This window comes from Oryctolagus cuniculus, chromosome 10, assembly GCF_964237555.1.
Source record: "Oryctolagus cuniculus chromosome 10, mOryCun1.1, whole genome shotgun sequence".
Lineage (NCBI taxonomy): Eukaryota > Metazoa > Chordata > Mammalia > Lagomorpha > Leporidae > Oryctolagus > Oryctolagus cuniculus.
In genome coordinates, this window is record NC_091441.1 from 97848167 (window position 1) to 97868992 (window position 20826).

At 49.8% G+C, this 20826-nt stretch overlaps 1 protein-coding gene and 1 long non-coding RNA gene across 3 annotated transcripts; one reads left to right on the forward strand and one right to left on the reverse strand.

The window, feature by feature from the left end:
* Positions 1–4383: 4383 nt before the first annotated feature.
* On the forward strand, positions 4384–5075 carry IQCF6 (IQ motif containing F6). The gene is made up of 2 exons (XM_002713367.3): positions 4384–4497; positions 4651–5075. Exons 1-2 carry the CDS (start codon positions 4384–4386, stop codon positions 5017–5019), a joined length of 483 nt encoding a protein of 160 aa, XP_002713413.3. The 3' UTR covers positions 5020–5075.
* A 4004-nt stretch (positions 5076–9079) lies between these two features.
* Positions 9080–17533, reverse strand: LOC103349233 (uncharacterized). Of its 2 annotated transcripts, XR_011379511.1 has the most exons (5): positions 17397–17533; positions 14668–14894; positions 12813–12891; positions 10343–10553; positions 9080–9593 (listed from the first exon to the last, which is right to left on the reverse strand). It is a non-coding gene; the product is annotated as an uncharacterized lncRNA (long non-coding RNA). The 2 variants fall into 2 exon arrangements; XR_007921909.2 differs by having other exon boundaries at positions 9080–10553.
* Between the last annotated feature and the right edge of the window lie 3293 nt (positions 17534–20826).

A 20826-nucleotide genomic window follows, 5' to 3' on the forward strand; every position in this document is an offset into this window, starting at 1 on the left:
TGGCCATTGCAGCCATTTGAGGAGTGAACCAGTGGATGGAAGCTCTCTCTCTAACTCCGCCTTTCAAATAAATAAGTCTTGGGGCCGGTGCTGTGGTCCAGCAGGTTAAAGCCCTGGCCTGGAGCACCAGCATCCCATATGGGTACGCCGGTTCGAGACCCAGCTGCTCCACTTCCCACCCAGCTCCTTGCTGTGGCCTGGGAAAGCAGTAGGAGATGGCCCTGCACCTGCGTAGAAGACTTGAAAGAAGCTCCTAGCTTTGGATTGGTGCAGCTCTGGCCATTGTAGCCAACTGGGGAGGGAACCAATGGTTGGAAGACCTCTCTCTCTCTCTCTCTCTCTGCCTTTCCTTTCTCTGTGCAACTCTGACTTTCAAATAAATAAACCTTTAAAAAAGTAACAGGATTCTAGTAATAATTTAAAATAAATAAGTCTTTTAAAAAAAAGACAGATGGGCCGGCGCCGCGGCTCACTAGGCTAATCCTCCGCCTAGTGGCGCCGGCACACCGGGTTCTAGTCCCGGTTGGGGCGCTGGATTCTGTCCCGGTTGCCCCTCTTCCAGGTCAGCCCTCTGCTGTGGCCAGGGAGTGCAGTGGAGGATGGCCCAGGTGCTTGGGCCCTGCACCCCATGGGAGACCAGGAGAAGCACCTGGCTCCTGGCTCCTGCCATCGGATCAGCGCGGTGCGCCGGCTGCAGCGCGCTGGCCGCGGCGGCCATTGGAGGGTGAACCAACGGCAAAAGGAAGATCTTTCTCTCTGTCTCTCTCTCTCACTGTCCACTCTGCCTATCAAAAAAAAAAAAAAAAAAAGACAGATGGAATTATGTGAATACAGGATGTTCTGTACAACAAGAGGGAAGAGACAACCTTTACGAAGTATCTGAGAAGGGATTACTATCCAGAAAATACAAATGAAAAAAAAATCTCGAAAGCATAAAGAACAATCTGACTTGCAAAGGGTCAATAATCTTAATTGTCATTTCTCAAAGGAAGATATGCAAATGACCAACAAGTATGGGATTGGGGAGCAACAGGGAAATGCGTATCAAAACCACAGATAACATGTCACTCCAAATAAAATGGCTAGAACGAAAATGACCAAACCTTGAAGTCAGCCACAACAGGCCACACATTGTATTATTCCATTCATATGAAATGTTCAGGATAAGCAAATGAGAAACCGATAGCAGATGATACCAGGGCTGGGGTGGTGACTGGTTAACGGACGTGGGCATTTTTTTTTTTTTTTTGACAGGCAGAATTAGACAGTGAGAGAGAGATAGAGAGAAAGGTCTTCCTTTGGTTGGTTCACTCCCTAAGTGGCCGCTTCGGCCGGTACTGCACTGATCCAAAGCCAGGAGCCAGATGCTTCTCCTGGTCTCCCATGCGTGTGCAGGGCTCAAGCACTTGGGCCATCCTCCACTGCACTCCCGGGCCACAGCAGAGAGCTGGCCTGGAAGAGGGGCAGCCGGGACAGAATCCGGCGCCCCGACCGGGACTAGAACCCAGGGTGCCGGCGCCGCAGGCGGAGGATTAGCCTAGTGAGCCGCGGCGCCGGCCGGGGCATCTTTTGGAGACTAGATGAAGTCAGAACCCATAATTAGATAGTGGTGGTGGTTGCAGAACACTATGAATGTACTAGGAGCTATGGCATTATCATACTTTACAATAGTTAAAATTGTCAATCTTATGCCATGTGAGCTTGCAATTACTAAAACAATACACAGGAACAAAGCAGCATTAGGAACGTGGATGCACAGTGTCTAGGAATGCCTGGCTCATCGTCTGCAGTGTCCCCCAAGCTGGCACTGGCAATGATGCAGGGAAAGAAATACCCATCATCCAGAAAAATCTGGGTTTGAAATATGTGAATTTTTACAGGCATAGATCTGTGTTTCAGATGTCTAATTGAAAATAAATTATTTTCATCAAACATTTAAGCCAACAATATGAGCTACAAGGTATGGAGGGATAACACTGGAAGACAATTTTCATGCCACATTAACTTTCCACTGTATGTGTCTCTGCTTGTTGAAATTTTAGCAACAGACGTTTTCTATATTTATGATCGGGGGGGAAAAAATCAAGTGCACAGGAAGCCAGGGAAGGATCAGGGAGAAAATAGAGACACAGGCGGCGGCCGGGAGATACAGGAAGCCACGGGACGACCGCCTTGCTCCCCACCCGCACCTGCTGCCACTCTGCGGTACCCACACAACCGCCGCCACACAGGGGCGCACAGCTCTCCCCAGGGATAGCCAAGGAGGAGCAAAGGTGGGATGTAATGGCAGCGCCCAACCAGGCCGGCGTGGAGCAGGAGAGAGGTCCTGGGCAACGCTGGCCATGCCCCCGGCCCCCGGAAAGGGATCCTTTCTATGGGAGTGGACGTCTGACTGGGGTGGACAGTTTAATGCAGGCTTTTGAGTGGCTTAAACCAGAGCTCTGCTCAGCCAGATTGACCAGCACTAAACGCAGTGGTAGGATACACCCCTCCAAGGGCTTTAAACATGAGGCAGAGAGGTTGCTTGGTTGGTAGCGAGACCAGAACCTGTAGGACTCCCAGACGGACAGCACCACAGCCATGGTGAGAGAGCCACGGGAAGCTAAATGCACGTCTCCCTCCCTGTCACTCTGCCTTTCAAATAATTTTTTAAAAAAAGGTGGCGGCCGGCGCCGCGGCTCACTAGGCTAATCCTCTGCCTAGCGGCGCCGGCACACCGGGTTCTAGTCCCGGTCGGGGCGCCGGATTCTGTCCCGGTTGCTCCTCTTCCAGGCCAGCCCTCTGCTGTGGCCAGGGAGTGCAGTGGAGGATGGCCCAGGTGCTTGGGCCCTGCACCCCATGGGAGACCAGGAAAAGCACCTGGCTCCTGGCTCCTGCCATCGGATCAGCGCGGTGCGCCGGCTGCAGCGCGCTGGCCGCGGCAGCCATTGGAGGGTGAACCAACGGCAAAAGGAAGACCTTTCTCTCTGTCTCTCTCTCTCACTGTCCACTCTGCCTGTCAAAAAAAAAAAAAAAAAAAAAAAGGTGGCAAATATCGCAAAGCTAACAATATACTAACTGTCCCACCTCTATAGTATTTCCCTGCATTTTTAGCCACATAAATTTTAGTGCTTCCTCATATGAATTTTATTTTCAGATTTATTTGAAAGATGGAGTTAGAAAGAAAGATTTTCCGTCTGCAGGTTCATTCCTCGAGTGGCCACAATGGACCCGGCTGAGCCAGGAATTTCAGCCAGATCACCCACATAGGTGGCAGAGGCCCAGACACTTGGGTCATCTTCTGTGGCTTCTCCCAGGCCATTAGCAGGGAGCTGAATTGGAAGTGAAACAGCTGGGACTTGAACCAGTGCTTATACAGGATGCCTCTGATACGGGATACTGGTGATGCAGGTGGCTGTTTAACCCTTTGCCACACCCTGGCCTTGCTCCACACTTTAAAAGATGTATTTGAGAAGCAGAGAATTCCCAACTGCTCACTCACTCTCCCAAATATACACAACCTGAGCTGTGCCAAAGCGAAGCTGGAAGCCAGGAACACCACCTTGGTCTCCTAAGTGGACGGCAGGAATCCAGTTAGTATAGCTACCGCCAGCTGCCTCCCAGGGTTTGCACTAGCAGGAAGCTGGAGCCAGGAGCCAGAGCCAGGCATTTAATCCAGGCGTGTAGGCTTGGGATGCGGGTGTCTCAACCAGCTAGGCCTTTATGCCCACCCCAACTCGTCCCAGCCCACATACCTGCGGTGCTAGGCACCCTGGGCCAACAGCACTTCTGCCCCCACGCCGCCCCGTGCCATGACTCAGGTGAACGCTGCAAGCGCAGAATGGCTGGAGAGCACCACAGGCACCTGTGCGGCTGAGCCCGGGTGCGGGGCATCCAGCCCCACCCCAGCAGGAGGCGCCTTCGCAGCCAAGAGGGCAAAGGCGAACAGAGGCAGTGAGAGAAGAGGCAGAGCTCCCTGCCAACCACAGAGAAACCGTCTGTTTTTGCTTTCACCGTTTTACCCAGAAACATACGACTCTATGAGGACGCCGCTGGGGCCCCTCAGGAAAGCCCTAGTTTGTGGGTCTCCTTCCGGTCACTCCACTTACTTGTAGGAAAGTCGCACTCCTCTCTCCTCACTGCCACCAGCAGTGGCTGGCAGTGTAGACGGAGCAAGACTTCCAATGCCCCTTGGGTCTGAGAAGCCAACTGAGTGCCCGAGATTAAGGCAGGCACCCCCGGCGAGGGCAATCAATAAACCATCCCCATGGGGACTCGGGAAGCCAAGAGGGGCGAGAGGTGTGGCCAAGCTGCGGACTGGCAGACCTGCAAAGTGGAGACTGGAAGTGGGCGGAGTCCACTGGGTGTGCCTAACAGTTAAGGGCGGGGCTGCAGCCTGGAGTGATGGCCCAAGTGATGGGTGAGTGGGTGCTAAAGACCAGGACCATGGACACACAAAACGTGAGCGAGGCCCTTATGGAAGGCAACTGCCCGACAGATAGTGAGCAGTGTCTCAAGGTGAGTGGGGGCTTGGAAATAAGATCAACGGGGCCAGAAACAAGGAAGCAGAGCCACCTGGGCCGGGCCCCCCATCCCCCCAGGGCACCAGAGGCAGGGATGGGTCTAGGAGGGTGGCCCACAGAGCTTCTCTTTTTCCTCCCCTTCGATCAGTTAGAGAAGGCAGCCACGAGGATTCAGTCATGGTGGCGCGGCACCGTGGTGCGCCGGACGCTGCTGCACGCGGCGCTCAGAGCCTGGATCATCCAGTGCTGGTGGAGGTCCATGCAGGCCAAGATGTTGGAGCAAAGACGGCGCCTGGCGCTCAGACTCTACACCTGCCAGGAGTGGGCGGTGGTGAAGGTGCAGGCACAGGTCCGGATGTGGCAGGCCCGCAGACGGTTCCTCCAGGCGCGCCAAGCGGCCTGCGTCATCCAGTCTCACTGGCGCTGGCATGCCAGCCAGACCCGGGGCCTGATCCGGGGCCGCTATGAAGTCAGAGCCAGCCGGCTGGAGCTCGACATTGAAATCCTCATGACCTAGGGCGCTGGCCGAGCCCAGGAGACTGGATCCCTCTCCCAATAAAGACACTGGCTGACCACACGCTTGTCCTCGGGGGAGGGCACAGCCTGCGCTTTCCTGCCTTGCCCACAGCAAGATTTCCTGGGGGTGGGTGGGGGTTCTAGAGTCCCTGTCCCCAGGGCACCTGCCTACCCCCCGCCCCACCCCTAGTGGCACCCTTACCCAACCCAGCATCCGAGAGGCCCCAGAGCACACAGGCCAAGCTCCAGCACCTCCGTGGGCCAGAGTCCAGCCTCTTCCACAGTGGCAGTGGGCACTGGGCTCTGCCTCTCTGCAGGCTATGCCTATGCATCTCCATTCAGAGCAGGGCACCCAGGAGTCTGGCCGCCGCCAGCTAGGAGGGCCAGGATTACCATAGCTCGTGCTGGCAGGGCCCTCAGGGCCAGCACAGGGCTCGCAGGCAGCCCACAAGGCAGGGCCCCTCAGCATAGCAACACCAGGGACAGGGCGGGCGCCGCGCCTCCTGGGGTGGGGACACAGCCAGAGCAGGAGCCTAGGGACAGCTGCTGTGCCTGCCGCCTCCTCCCTGGGGGCTGAACACTCGCTCTGCTGGCACTTCCCAGGAGAAGCAGGCAGGGCCAGGGTTGGGGAGAGCGCTCGGGCTGGGGGTGGGGAAGCCTGAAGGGAGGGCTGAGGGCTGGGGCGGGCGGGCTGCCCCTCTGCACTGGGAGCTGTGGCTCCAGCAGGCAGCCTCCGCTCCTACCACAGCCCGACACTGCGCTGCACCCTTCCTCAGACTGCCATTCCCTCTGCTGGCCTGCCGGTGCCGGTGCCGGTGCCAATGGGCCTCTGCCTTACGGAGTCTCCCTCCGTCTCACCCGCTCGCTCCGTCTCTGGTTTGTCCTACACCCTCATCCCGGATCCCTCCGGTGTTTGTCTCTGAGCCCGCATCCCAGAAGTCTGTGGTCTGTGGCCCTTCCCAGGGTCCTCCCTTGGTGGCTGTGCCACAAGGACTGGGAGGAGCAGCCAGGAGGGCTGCAGGGGTCAGGGGTCTCCCTGGGTGAGGCATCTCGTCTCCTCTCACCTTGCACCCTCAAGCCCCTCACCTGAGCCAGCAGCAGCCTGGAGCCTTGCTATTTGTCTTTCTCAGTCCCACCTGCCAAACCCCCAGTGCCCACCAGCATCCCGCTGACCACCTGTGCACACAGGCACTCTGCTCCCGGAGGGCACTACCTCCCCCCTCCCACACCCTGCTGTAAGGAAGTTTTTGATCAGCTTTGTTGTGTAGAAGTTGAGTTTGCTCAAGTCCACTTCCAGTTAGTGTGGAAGCAAGCACTTATTACGAGGAAGAGCTGTAGTCGGCCAAACAGGGACAAAGTGTCTGCTGGGCACGCCCACAGCTGAATTTCCGCATTGAGTATCAACAGAGAGCTTCGCCTGGGGTTTGGCCTTAGAGTGACCTGGACCTGCAGAGTGAGAAGGGCGCTTTGAGTAAATACGCTGGGTACAGCGCGTGTGAACCAGGACCCTCCTGGGCAAAGCAGGCCCAAGTGTGCAGAGGCGGCCGGAGAGCAGGGCCTGAGGCAGGGGGACACGGAGAGGGACAGCTCCACCACGCAGCAAGAGCCGCGTCTGCCGCCGTCCCAGGACAGAGGGTGAGGGCCTAGTGCTGCCGCTCCTTCCTGCCCTCCAGCCCCTCCCTGGTGCCGCCTGGAAGGGCATGGAGACCTGCAGGAACGCACTCCAGGGAGACCAAGCGGTTCCCAGGTGAAAAGCAGCCAAGGCCGAGGGAGGGGCTGGCCCCTGCCTGCAGCCCTGTTCCCGCTGAAAGGAGGGGTGGTTCCGAAGAGAGCCGGGGTGGGGATGGAACGCCACACACTGGGGGCCTCAGCCCTGGAGGTCCAAGCAGGCTACATGGGCATCGGAGAAGGTGGGTTGAGGTCTGGGGTGGGTGGGGCGTGAAGAGGCTCATCTGATGGAAGTGGGCTGAAGACAACATGGCACCCACAGAAGCGACACCTGCAGAAGTCGGCCCCGGGGAGGAGGGGCGAGACGGAGTGCGGGATGCTCATTGCTGATCTGGGCGATGACCACTTGCTCTGCGTCTGGACGTGTTTCAAAGTTCCCACAATGAAAACTATGAAGAGGAAATTACTCCTGTAACTCCCATGGCAGTTCAGAGTTGTATCGGGCTCTCGCGGCGGAGAAAGCCAAAAGACAGCAACTTGGCCAAAATGAAGCCCATTTGCTTCCTGCGGGACAGCTCCCAGCGGCGGGGAAGCCCAGGACGCCCCATCGCCTTCCCTCTGTGCGCTCCGCACCCGCGGGGCGGGACCGGGTCCTCGCGCTCTCCACAGGACTCCCACAGCTCCAACCATCACATCCACGTTTCCATCAAGAAGGGGAAGGACGGGAGAGAAGCCACTGTGCCCACTGAATCCGTCTCCTTTCGAAACCTCTCCTAGGAGGCTCCCTGGCCCAGCTGTCTCCAGTCCCTCACTCCCCCAGGTGCAAGACCACGCACCGCCGCCACGACAAAGCTCGGGTGTAGCCGCTTGGCTGGGTTCTGCTGCCTGTAACCTTGCAGATCTCAGGGTCAGGACTTGAACCAGCACCCACACGGGACACCAGCGTCACGGGCGGCAGCTTTACCCGCTGGGCCACAACCCCGGCTCCTCCTCTGCCAATTGACACAATAATTCTAACTGTTTAAGTTCTTGACTGATAAGTCTAACATTTGAGTCATCTGGTAATTATTCCCATTGATTCATTATTCTCTGAATAAGAGCCACGTTCTCCTGTTTTTAAAGTGCCTTGGGGTCGGTGCTGACTTCAGATAAGTCTTTATTCCTTTTAAAAATGGGAAATCAAACATAAGGGATGGGGAGAAGATGCACAGCAGTCACACTGAGATGAACAGCAACAGGAAAGACAGTTGACTTCACGGGAAACAGAGGAAGGGGCTGGGGCCCAAGGGGTTAAATCACCATCTTCCCATATGGATGCGGGTTCCAGGCCTGGCTGCTCCACTTCCAAACCCACTCCCTGCTAATGCACTTGGGAAAACCTGCAGAAAATGGCCCAAGGGTTTGGGTCCTGTCACCCACGTGGGAGACCCGGATGAAGGGCGTGGCTCCTGACTTTGGCCTAGCCCAATGCTGACGACTAGGGCGATTTAGGGAGTAAAACAGCAGATGGAAGACCCCTCTCTCCCTGTCTCTCCTCCTCTAACTCTTTCAAATAAAAAAAATTTAAGAAGTATATAGATCATCAGACAAAAGCTGAGAGAATTTGTTGCTAAAAAATTTTGTCAGAGCAAGACCCACAGGACAAGCATCAGAGTTTCTCAGGCTAAAGAGAACTCAGCTCAGACAGAGACCTACATCCACAAGAAGGAATGAGGGGAGGTCGCTGCGGGGGCCTAGTGGACTACGCCTCAACCTGGGGCACCGGCAGGCCTGGTGGGCGCCGCTGAAGTCCTGGCTGCTCCACTTCCCATCCAGCTCACTACTTATGGCCAAGTGCTTGGGTACCTGCACCTGTGTGGGAGACCTGGAAGAATCTCCTGATTTCGGATTGGCCCAGCTCTGGCCATTGTAGCCAATAAGGGACTGAACAACAAGATGGAAGCCCTCTTTCTCTCAACTCTGCCTCTCTGTAACTCTGCCTTTCAAATAAATAAATCTTAAAAAAAAAAGGAAGGAATGCGGAGGGGGTGGGATTGTGGCATAGTGGCCTAAGCCTCAACCTGTCCTGGCTGCTCCACTTCTGATTCCACTCCCTGCTTATGGCCTGAGAAAGCAGAAGATGGCCCGAGTGCTTGGGCCCCTGCACCTGCGTGGGAGACCCGGCAGAATCTCCTGGCTCCTGGCTTCAGATTGGCCCAGCATGGCTGCTGCAGCCATTTGGGGTGTGAATCAGTGGATGGAAGATCTTCCTGTCTCTCCCTCTGTCTCAAACTCTGCCTCTGAAATAAATAAATAAATGAATGAATGACATAAATATAAGAAATACGTGGTTAGATACAGAATAGAATTTGTAAGGCCTCCACAAAACACACCAAACACCAGAGTTAGAGGAAAGGTTTATTGTTGGGGGCAGGAGAGGAAGCCCGACAGGCTTGGGGGAGAGGGCAAGCGGGTAGAGATCAGAGAAGTGTGTTCAGGAACAGGTCCTGCTAAACCTTTGCTGGGGGCAGGCAGGGAAGTAGGAGCAGTGAATCCCATGAGGGTGGAGGTGGAGCTGACAGTGGTGGTTAGACCATGGGGCTTAGGACCGAAGCCTGCGGGCCAGCACCTAAGATGGCGAGCGAGGCATAGATGGCGCCACATAGACTGCGCCATTTTGCTAACATTCCCCTCTTTTTTTTTTTTTTTAATATAAAGCAAGAGTCCAGGAGGGGTAGAGGGATGATAATCTGTCTCTAGGGCTACTTCCTGCTGACATGGGGTGACGAGGTACTCTCTGCCGGCATGGGGCGATGTCTCGAGCCGCTGTCTCCTGGGTGGGGAGCCGAGTATATCCCTGTAGCAGCAATTGACTGACCGCCTGGTTGGTGAGGGCTTTGTTCATTCCATTATCACCTCCTGTAAACACTTAAACAGATAGAGTAGTATAAAAGACAGGGTGAGAATAGTAACCCATGATCCTAAGGTGGCACGACTAAGTTTTCTAATTGAGAGGCCAATAGAAGCTGAGGAAAGGGGCCTGATAATTGTCAGGTGAGCTTTAAGGCCTTGCCAGTTAGGAGGCCCAGACCTATCTCTTCACATGGGGTACATCCTACGGGAGATGTGAACTTCCTTGAGGGAGGCACCCTGTTGACTTCCATTCCCTAGCTGGCCTGGGAGGAGAGCTGGCATCTCCAACAGGAAATGTACAGTTACTGTGTACAGTGTTACCTGGCCGTCCCCTCAGCAGCGGTGGTTACTTGGAAGCTGGGCAGAGTGAAGGGCTTCTCAGTTTAGAGCCAGTGAGGTCTGTGGCTCTGACCTGCAGTCCTCGGACTCCGGGGCAGTGTCATTTCCAGTGACCCAACTCTTGGCTGGTCAGGGCTTTCCACACTGAAAGCCACTGCAGTGGACTGGCCTGTTGGGTCTCCTTGGTGGCAGATCACTGTACAAAGCAGCCTGAATTGGCCTGCCATCTATCTTTACATTGCTTTTGATGCCCAGCTTTCTTTCCCTCTTGGTTTTTGTTAAAGCAGACCAAAGGATGCCAGCCCAGGGGGTGCTCAGGTCCCAGCTCTAAACTTCGATGGCCTAAACTAGAAGTCTAGTCACGGGCATGTTCTGGTAGTGGTTTTGTGGGTAGACAATGCCCATGAGGAAAGCTATGTCCTCACCTTAAAACTTTCTCTCCCTTTGCTTGGTCTGAAAGGGAGGTTTTTGCCTGTTTACTGTGCCCGAGGTGAAGTAAACCTAGCTGTGAAATGGTAACTTAAACTCTCATTTTGGCTATGCTATTATTACAGAAAATGTTAGCCATCCCTTTTATAAAATCCAAAAATCAAACTGTACATCCTGGAGACTCCTTCAGTATAGTCAGTTTCCAATCTTAAAGAGAATAGAGAAATGAGGGGAAAAGTCAGGCTTAGAATAGAGAAATGAGGGAGCCAGTCCCAGATCCCTTAAAGACAACAGCAGTATAAATGAAAACTTAGCAAGCAATTGCAACCACTAAATAACAACTTATGAGAACATTTACCAGAGATCCAACGCCTTCTATAAACTTTAAGAATACATGTATTTGGAAACATCTCTTAAATATCTAACTTGGTGTAGCTTGTTTGACCAGCAAACTCAAGCTCAAACATGTACAAACAATTTTAGTTTCTTTCTACCAACAAATTTAAAATATCTGATACAGAGATTCATGTCACATGAATCAAAACATATCTTTGATTAATTTTAGCAGTTTAAATTTATGAGCAATTTTTATCTATAAACCAATTAAAACAGAGTTCTTAATAAAGTTTCCCATATAGACATACAATATGTACACATGTATAACATAACATACAAGATAGAATAAAGCCGTTTCAGTAGTAGCTTCTTAAAATCTTTAACTTTTTTTTTTTTTTTTGTAAGCTACCGATTGATTCAAATTACCTTCTGCTCTTAGGAACCTCAATTAACCATACTTTCTCTCAGTTGGAACCTATAATGCATTATTGGCTTCATCTGTTTACAGAGCCACTCGAAGTATTGAATACAATAGAAACGGCTGGAAAAAGTCCATCAGAACCCATAAGAGGACAGCTAAACACAGAACCAACAATGTTCAGTTTTATGAGCCGCAAATCTGATATACAAAACTGTGGTTGACAAAAGACTTTAAATTGCCACGTTTAAAATCATAAACTCATTAACCAACAAGAGGCACTTGCTTACTCCACACAGTATCTTGGAAAGCACCTGTAGGATTTTTACAAAACATTTAACCCTTTTAGGCCTCTGGACCTTTCTCATTAAGACAACCACCACATCTGGTAACACAAGATCATTAGACTTTTTAACTTTTGCATATTTGTATCAGTAGCATTTTACATTATTGGAACTTAAAACTTAGCACCATTTCACATCTTGACAGAACCTGTAATATAATCCAAATAGCCTGATTATTTGGTGTCTGTACAAGAGGAGAGATATATATCCTTTGATATTTCCAGGGGTCCAACTGGAAGTTTCAAAGTCCAAATTCTTTGGAACTTTAATTTTTTTTTAATACCTGTCAAGGATGCCAAGAAGGCTTAAAATATCTGGTTGAAATAAGATCCCTTAACATCATGACATGAGACAGACCAAATCTGATCATTGTTACAAGGTGATTACTCAAATGTTTTAGAATAAGCATATATTTAAACAAACCATAACTATTAATAAAAAACTGTTTTTAAACAATTAGAACTTAACAGAGACATTAAGGGAACATAATAGATTAGTTTAACATAACACAAAATCTGTGTCTCTTTGGTCATTCCAAAAATCAGAAAGAAAACCTTAAATTTAAGAGCTAGTGCATTGAATCAAATCCCATAATTTGGAACAGTTTTAACAGAGTCAGAACTAGGGAAGAGAAAATAGTTTACTGGAACTAGCTAGAAAACTGACAGAGGGTCATCAGTTAAACACAACTATCAAAAGGAGATGCTACAGGTTTTAAACAGATTTTTAAGACAATTTAAAAATATTTACTAACATATGTATTGCAAAAACCTCACTGCTTTAACAGAGAATCAAATTCTAATTCTATGTCAAAGAGAGATAGATTAATAGCTTTTGTATCCAAAAATTTCTTTCTTTCATAACCTTCTGTGACTTCTACATACCTTACTCAACTTAATTCTTACAAACACAGCCCTTTCTTTATCTGCTGATTTCCTTGTTTTACATTTTGAAATAACCTGTTAAAACTCTCCAAATTAAGACAACATTTTTAAAATAAGGTAACACATCAAATTTCAGCCTTAGTTACTTTTAAGCAGTGTTCAACTATTCTTCATAGACAGTTTATGAAAACATATTTGTTTAATTAAAAATATTTTCCCCTGTCAAAACAGGGAACAAACCCAAGTAGTTTTTCTATAGAATATAAGATGCTAAGAGTACCAAAGTGTATATTTAGACACATTTATCTCATTTGCCTTTACCCAATTCACATTTAGCAGATACACCTAAATGACTTAAGATGCTGATATTATATTATACCTCTCTCTCAATTAAGGTCAAAATTGCATTCATATGGAACCCTACTCCTTTTATAAAAATCTAGCTATAAATCAAAGACATTAAACCAGAGACTGTAAAATCTACCTTAGGGGCTATAACAAGTACTGATTGCCCATTGCTGTTTCATTGAGTACTGATTACCCATTCTCATATCATCAGAAACCTGTAAAAACAAATTGAAAAATAAGTTTGGCAAGTGATCTTCCTAAATTCAAAAGAGAGAAATTTCTTCAAACCCTATGTCCAGTTACAGTTGCTTTTTATCCCAAGAACACCATAGGCCAATGATGCCTGGTCAACAGTCAGCCACTGGGGGGGACTGACTGTGGGCTGTGGGCTGATGTGCCACGGACAAGAAGTTCACTGGAGATTGTTCACCATTATGTTAGGTTTAATAGGGGAGAGCATCCATCAGAGTAGATGGTTGGACAGAGATTTTTAAGGAGGATCTGATAGGTGACAGAGTAAGGGGCAATTAGGGAAAAGGAGAGATGTCTGAAAACAGTAACTGACCCTGTGAGCCAGCTGGTTTAAAGTGCCAGCCTAGGAAATGCTTGCTAATGAGACCAGGAAATCAAGTCTGTAGGAACTGGGGAGACCTGGCTTGGTATTCAGTTACATGGTGGGGACAAAAAAAAAAACAAAACAAAACAAAACAAAACAAAAAAAAAACATCAAAAGACCTTATTATCCTGTCTGGCTTGCTCATGATAAAACAAAAGAGCCAGGGGCCGGCACCAAGGCTCACTAGGTTAATCCTCCACCTGCGGTGCCAGCATCCCATATGGGCGCCGGGTTCTAGTCCTGGTTGCCCCTCTTCCTGTCTGGCTCTCTGCTGTGGCCCAGGAGGGCAGTGGAGGATGGCCCAAGTGCTTGGGCCCCTGCACCTGCATGGGAGACCAGGAAGAAGCACCTGGCTCCTGGCTTCGGGTCGACACAGCGCTGGCCATAGCAGCCATTTGGGGGGGTGAACCAACGGAAGGAAGACCTTTGTCTCAGTCTCTCTCACTGTCTATAACTCTACCTGTCAAATAAATAAATAGAAAATAGAAAAAGCAAAAGAGCCATCAGAAGGGTGGATACCTAATTTGTTGTGCAGTTAACAGGGAGCTCTGAAGGATGGAGTCCCCACTCCCTTTTCTATTCTTATGGTAAAATTGGAATGGGAGGGAGGGGCAAAGACCAGTTGGAGGACTAGGCCTGAGGGTGAAGGTGAACTTGCCCTTGCTTCTCTGGGAGGATCATTGATAAGACAGGGGGTGTAGACTTTGGACAAGGCCTGGTTCTGTGATAAAGTTGGAATTCCTGGGCAGGAGGGGGAGGTACAGTGAGCCGAGACAGTGAAAGCTGGGGCAGCCAACACAGAAGGGGATTCAGCTCAGGCCTTGACCTCTAGTGTGAACTTTGGAGGCCAAAAGGACCTGGGCCGGAGAGCAGGAAGTACACAGAGAAGATTTAGATCGAAGATAGGAGAAAACATATGGGATCTCCTTCCATTCTCTCAATCACTCTCAGAGAAGTGATAAAGGTTATCAGGGTCAGCGTTGGAGGTCTGGGGCAATTTGAGAGGGATCATATTACTTAGAAGACAACTCAGAGGAGAATCAGGTGGAATGCGGGAAGCAGCAGCTCCCGTGGCGACCTGTAAAGTCGACTCTGCGGATATCCGTGTCCTGAGATCATGGCCATCCAAGCGGACCATATGGGAACAGAGAGCAGGGTCGTCACCCACGCACCCACTGCAGCCCAGGACTTTGCCCATAGAAGGGAAATGGGGTTGAGTTGTCACACACACCCACTGTTGCCTGGACACCAAGTCCACAGTGGCACAAGGCCATAGGCAGTTGTGGTGCCTGGTACCAGGACTTTGAGACAAAGCAGAAGGGAACCACAACCCGTAGTTGAGGTCGCTGTGAGAATTTCCTGCTCTGTGTCTTACCTCAGAATTTGAAGGGCTGGTGCGTGGATGGAGATCACGGAGCATCCCATGGCGTGGAAGGAGTTCTGGGGGTGCGTTTTGTGACTGGCAGAAATCCAGGACGCCAAGGTAGCTCAGAGATCCCCGAAGGGAGAGCAAGTCATTGGGGGAGCCTGGATCCGAGTCACGGCACCAATGTAAGGTCGCCAAAAAAAAGGTTTACTGTTGGGTGGGGGATGCCCATCGGGCTGGGGTGGGGAGAGGGCAAGAGGGTAAGAGAGATATCAAGAGAAGTGTGTTCAGGAACAGGTCCTGTTAAACCTTTGCTGGGGGCAGGCAGGGAAGTAGGAGCAGTGAATCCCATTAGGGTGGGGGTGGAGCTGACAGTGGTGGTTAGACCATGGGGCTTAGGACCGAAGCCTGCGGGCCAGCACCTAAGATGGCGAGCGAGGCATAGATGGCGCCACATAGACTGCGCCATTTTGCTAACAGTATTGCCATTAGTTTCCTGAAGTCTTAAAACTGTCGAGAGTAAAAAGGATAAAAGCTAGTTTTGCTGTTTATAACATATATAGACATAAAAATTCTGATAAAAAAATGGCCCAAGTGCTACAAGGGAATAAATGAAATTCTACTGTCAAAATTTATTGTATTTTACATGAAATGGTACACTATTAATTTAAGGCAAATTAACATGGTATTTTAATTTAATTTAACTGCTCTAAGGTAAGGATGAATATTGTAATACAAAGAATAATCTCTAAAATTAGATCAAACAAATATAAATAGTTGACTACAGAGATAAAGCTAAATACCAAAATTATTCAATTAATCCAAAAGAAGGCTACAAGGAAACCAGAAACAGATGGAACACAAAACAAAGAAGATACTCTTGAGTATTAGTAATGATAATGAATGTACATAAACTAAACACTCTATTTAAAAGGAAGGCATCATCAGACACAAACAGTAAGACTCAGTTATTCTGCTGGGGGCTGGCGCTGTGGTGTAGCAGGTAGAGCTACCACCTGTAGTACCGGCATCCCATGTGGGCGCAGGTTCGAGACTCGGCTGCTCCATTTCAGATCCAGCTCTCTGCTATGGCCTGGGAAAGCAGTGGAAGATGGCCCAAGTGCTTGGGCCCTAGCACCTGTGTGGGAGATCTGGAAGAAGCTCCTGGCTTCTTACTTCAGACTGGCGCAGCTCCAGCCGTTGTGACCACCTGGGGAGTGAACCAGCAGATGGGAGACCTCTCTCTCTTTCTCTCTCTCTCTCTCTCTTTCTGTGTCTCTGTAACTCTGACTTTCAAATAAATAAATCTTTAAAAAAAAAAAAAAAAGAGAGAGAGAGATACATTTTAGGGGGGCCAGTGTCATGGCTCAGTGGGCCAGCTGCCTCCGACGCCAGCGTCATATATCAGAGAGCTGGTAAGACTCCTGGCTGCTCCACTTCCAATCCAGATCCTTGCTAATACCTGGGAAGGCAGCAGAAGATGCTCCAAGTGCCTGGGCCCCTGCCACATGTGGAGACCCAGACGGAGCTCCTGGCTGCCAGCTTTGGCCTGGACCAGCCTGGTCACTGCAACCATGCGGGGAGTGAACCAGCAGATGGAGAGTCAGTCTCTCTCCGTCTCTGTCATTCTGCCTGTCAAATAAATAAATTTTTCAAGTGACATATTTTAAATATAGTCACAGATGGATTGAAAGAGTAACAGTAGAGTAAGCTAGACCACCCAATCACTAATCAACAAAAAGTTGGTGTAACTACATAGATAATCAGACTTCTTCAATTCCAAGGCAAGAACTGTAACTACAGCTAATGACTGACAACTCAGAAGTGCACTTTGTAAGGAGGACACAAAAATCCTAAGCATGTTTATGGCTCCAAAAAACAGGCAAAACCAAAAGCAGAAATAGACAAATCCAGAATCAGAATTTGAGATCTCAATGTTCTCTGCTCAGTCATTAATAAGTAAAATGCCAATACATAAGAGTAAAAACACTGCTATCAACCACATCTAGGTAGGAAGCACAGAGCATTAACTGCAGTGACCATAGTAGAGCAGTGGGGCATTCACTGGGGTAAATCATATTCTGGGCTATAAAACAATAAACAATAACTCACAGCAATTGAAGTCGTACAACACATATTCTTAGTCCCAAGTGGAATATATATATATATATATATATATATATATATATATTATTTGACAGAGTTATAGACAATGAGAGAGAGAGAGGCAGAGAGAAAGGTCTTCCTTACGTTGGTTCACCCCTCTAATTGCTGCTATAGCCGGTACTGCACCGATCCAAAGCCAGGAGCCAGGTGATTCTCCTGGTCTCCCATGGGGTGCAGGGCCCAAGCACTTGGGCCATCCTCCACTGCACTCCTGGGCCACAGCAAAGAGCTGGCCTGGGAGAGGGGCAACTGGGACTAGAACCCGGCGCCCATATGGGATGCTAGCTCCACAGGCAGAGGATTAACCAAGTAAGCCACAGCGCCAGCCCCCTCAGTGGAATTATATTAAAAATTAACCACCAGTGTGGAGAGAAAATCTCCAGAATGGGAGGAAACATTTGCAAACCATACACCTAATATGGAGTCAATCTGCCAAAGACCTAAGGAATGCAAACAACGCAACAGCGACAGCCCATTCTAAAAATGGGCAAAGGACATGAGCAAACATTTCTCAAATGAGGTCATACAATGGCCAACAGGGAAATTAAAAGCTGGTCAACATCACTAATCACCAGAGAAATGCGAGCAAAAGCCACGGTGAGACATCACATCACCACGATCAGAAAGACAAAGGACACCGAGTGCCGGCTGGCGTGTGGAAGGAGAACCTGTAACCCTGTTGGTAGCAATGCTGACGCGGTCGCCATGGAAAACGGTATGGATGGAAGCAGGCGTCCTGGTAGAGCGGATCAGGTCACCACTTGAGATCCCTGCATGCCACCTCGGGTGCCTGAGATCAGGTCCTGTGTCGTTTACATGTGGAATCTAAAAAGGTCAAAACACAGAAGCACAGAGTAGACGGTGGTTGCCAGGTAACGGAGGGCGGAAGTGGCGAGGTGTGGGCCGAGGAACGCAGGTGCCGTGGGACAGAATAAGCGCTGGTGAGTAATGGTGTGTTGCAGCCTTGACCAAGTGTTGAGATCTCACCACACACACACACGGAGCTATGGTGAGGGGATAAAAAATGGTCATGTGCAATGTCCCACAACTTCAAAACTCAATTCCATATATTTTTTTCCTTGACAGAGAAAGGGGGGGGGGGGACCTCTCATTCACTGTTCACTGGTTCACTCCACAAATACCTTCAAAGGCTGGGGCTGGGCTAAGCTGAAGCTCAGGGCCAGGAACGCAACCCAGGTCTCCCATGTGGGTGACAGGGCCCAGCCACTTGAGCCTCCAAGGGTGTGTTTGAGCAGGAAGCCAGAATCGGGAGCAAAGCTGAGGCTTGAAACCAGGTACTCTGACATGGAACTCCGGCGCCTTAAGCACTAAGTCAAATATCTTGCTCCAATTAAATTTGTATATGCTAACAACATGCTAGAAAATGAAATATTTTACAGAGTAACTTCCCAGAGGTGAACATTATGGAACAGCAGTGTAGCTGCCAGCTGGGTGCCACATCCCACAGCCGAGAGCCTGGCTTGGAGTCTGCGCTCTGCTTCCCATTCTACCTTCTTGTTAATGGAGACCCTGGGAGGCAACAGATAATGCACAAGTGGTTGGGTCCCTGTCGCCCACATGGGAGACCTAGGTTGAGTCCTGGGTTCCTGACTTCTGTCTGGCCCAGCTCTGGCTGTTGCAGGCATTTGGAGAGTGAACCAGCAATTGGAAGATCTCTCTTTGTCTGTCTTTCTCTGTCATTCTGCTTTCAAATAGAAGACTAAAAATAAAAAAGAATTTTAAAAAATCATTCCCTATTATAGCATCAAAAAAAAAAAAAAAAAAAAAGAATGCCTAGGAATAGGAACAACTAACTTAACTGTAAGACTCCTACACAGTTGGCGCCGTGGCTCACTAGGCTAATCCTCTGCCTTGCGGCGCCGGCACACCGGGTTCTAGTCCCGGTCAGGGCACTGGGTTCTGTCCCAGTTGCCCTTCTTCCAGGCCAGCTCTCTGCTGTGGCCAGGGAGGGCAGTGGAGGATGGCCCAAGTGCTTGGGCCCTGCACCCCATGGGAGACCAGGTGAAGCACCTGGCTCCTGCCTTTGGATCAGCGTGGTGCGCTGACCGCAGCATGCCGGCCGTGGCGGCCATTGGAGGGTGAACCAACGGCAAAGGAAGACCTTTCTCTCTGTCTCTTTCTCTCACTGTCCAACAAACAAACAAACAAAAAACTTCTACACTAAAAACTACAAACATTGCTGAAAGAAATGAGAAAGACTGAACTGGAAACATATACCAAATTCATGAATTAAATGACAATATTGTTAAGATCACAGTTTTTCACAAGTTGACTTCAATGCAGTCTCAAAATTTCTACAGATGTTTTAAGTAAAACTTGAAAGGGTGATTCTAAAATTTTGAAATACATTGACTACATATTTGAAATATTGAAACTAGAACAACAAAAACAATCATTAAAAAAACCCCATAAAATTGGAGGACTTCCTCCCCAATCTCCAGATTTACTCAAGGGCCGGTGCTGTGGCATAGTCGGCTACACCTCTGCCTGTGGCACCGGCATCCCAAATGGGCACAGGTTTGTGTCCTGGCTGCTCCTTTTCCAATCCAGCTCCCTGCTAAGGCACGTGGGAAAGCAGCAGAAGATGGCCCAAGTGCTTGGGACCTTGCACTCACGTGGGAGACGAGGAACAATCTCCTAGCTTCTGGCTTCAGACTGGCCCAGCTCTGGCCATTGCGGTCATTTGGGGGGTGAACCAGCAGATGAGAGACCTCTCTCTCTCTCTCTCTCTCTCTCTCTCTCAAAAAAAAAAAAAAAAAAAAAAATTTACTCAAAAGCTGCAGCATAGTTACCCCAGTGTGACACCTTTCAGGATAAACAAGTCGCTCAGTAAGACGTAACAGAATCCAGAAACCAGCAGATGGCAGACCTCTCTCTCTCTCTCCCTCTCTCCCCCTAACTCTACCTCTTAAATAAATAAATAAAATTTTTTAGAAAAAGATTTACTCAAAAGCTTCAGTGTAGTTAACCCAGTGTGATGCCTTTCAGGATAAATAAGTCGCAGTAAGATGTAACAGAATCCAGAAACAGAACCACTGATTGATGGTTAATTGATAATGCAAGGAAGCCAATAAAATTCAGTTGTGGAAAAAGAGAGACTTTTAACAAAGGGTGCTGGAAATCTGAATAGTAGCCATCTGAGTGAAAATTAATAGTGACCCCATCTCATTGCACACCCAAATGTAAAAGTAAAAACTATACAATTTCCAGAAAAGATTCAGGTGCTAAGTGAACACAGTAGGTCGCAGCAAGGGCCCTTCCTCCAGGGCGTGCGGACCGCCCTGTCTGTGTGTGGCTGCAGTGCCTAAATGACAGGGCGCACGGTCCACAGTTCCAGGGCCGGGTGCAGTGTCCACAGCCACTGGCCCGGATCACGGGTCCTCGGCCAGCTTTTTGTTCCTACCTGAGGCAAGGAAGAGGTTAATGTTCACTCACGGTTTGGGAAATTCGCAGGCCAGGACTGGGCGGCCCCACTGGTCCGGCACCTGGTGCTGGTGTCCCTGCTGGTGGAGCCCTGAGCTGGGCCAGAGCATCACACGGCGGGCGGGAGCGTGTGTGCGTGGGTCTGCTCACCAGCCACCAGCACTTACCACGGGGGCTGCACCCTAGTGACCCAGTCCAACCCTTTCCCAAAGGCCACACCTTCAGACACCAGCATGGGACTGCATTTCCCCCTCCTTGTGCCATTCACATAAGACCCTGGGGACCAAACTTTAAACACATGGGGCCTTTGGGGGCCATTCAGCACCCAAACCTCAACCACCCGCTTTCCCTAGGCAATGAGCCCTCCCACTGGGGCTGCAAGAAGATGGACAACTGGTCAACTCTGCTCAGCCGCCCTGGGAGGGCAGGAACGCCTGCCTCTCAGGGTCGGTCTGTCTCTCATCCTCAGCGTAGGGAGCGCTCTAGAGAGAGAATACCTTCTGCGGTGAAGCGACTGCGAGGCTGAGGAATTTATTCAGTTTTACTTCACATTCATTT

Excerpts from the sequence above, each read along its gene's own strand:
- IQCF6 (XM_002713367.3), top strand. The coding sequence starts at position 4,384 with ATGGCCCAAGTGATGGGTGAGTGGGTGCTAAAGACCAGGACCATGGAC. Across the intron at positions 4,498-4,650 it reads ATAGTGAGCAGTGTCTCAAG|TTAGAGAAGGCAGCCACGAG; the intron begins GTGAGTGGGGGC and ends CCCTTCGATCAG.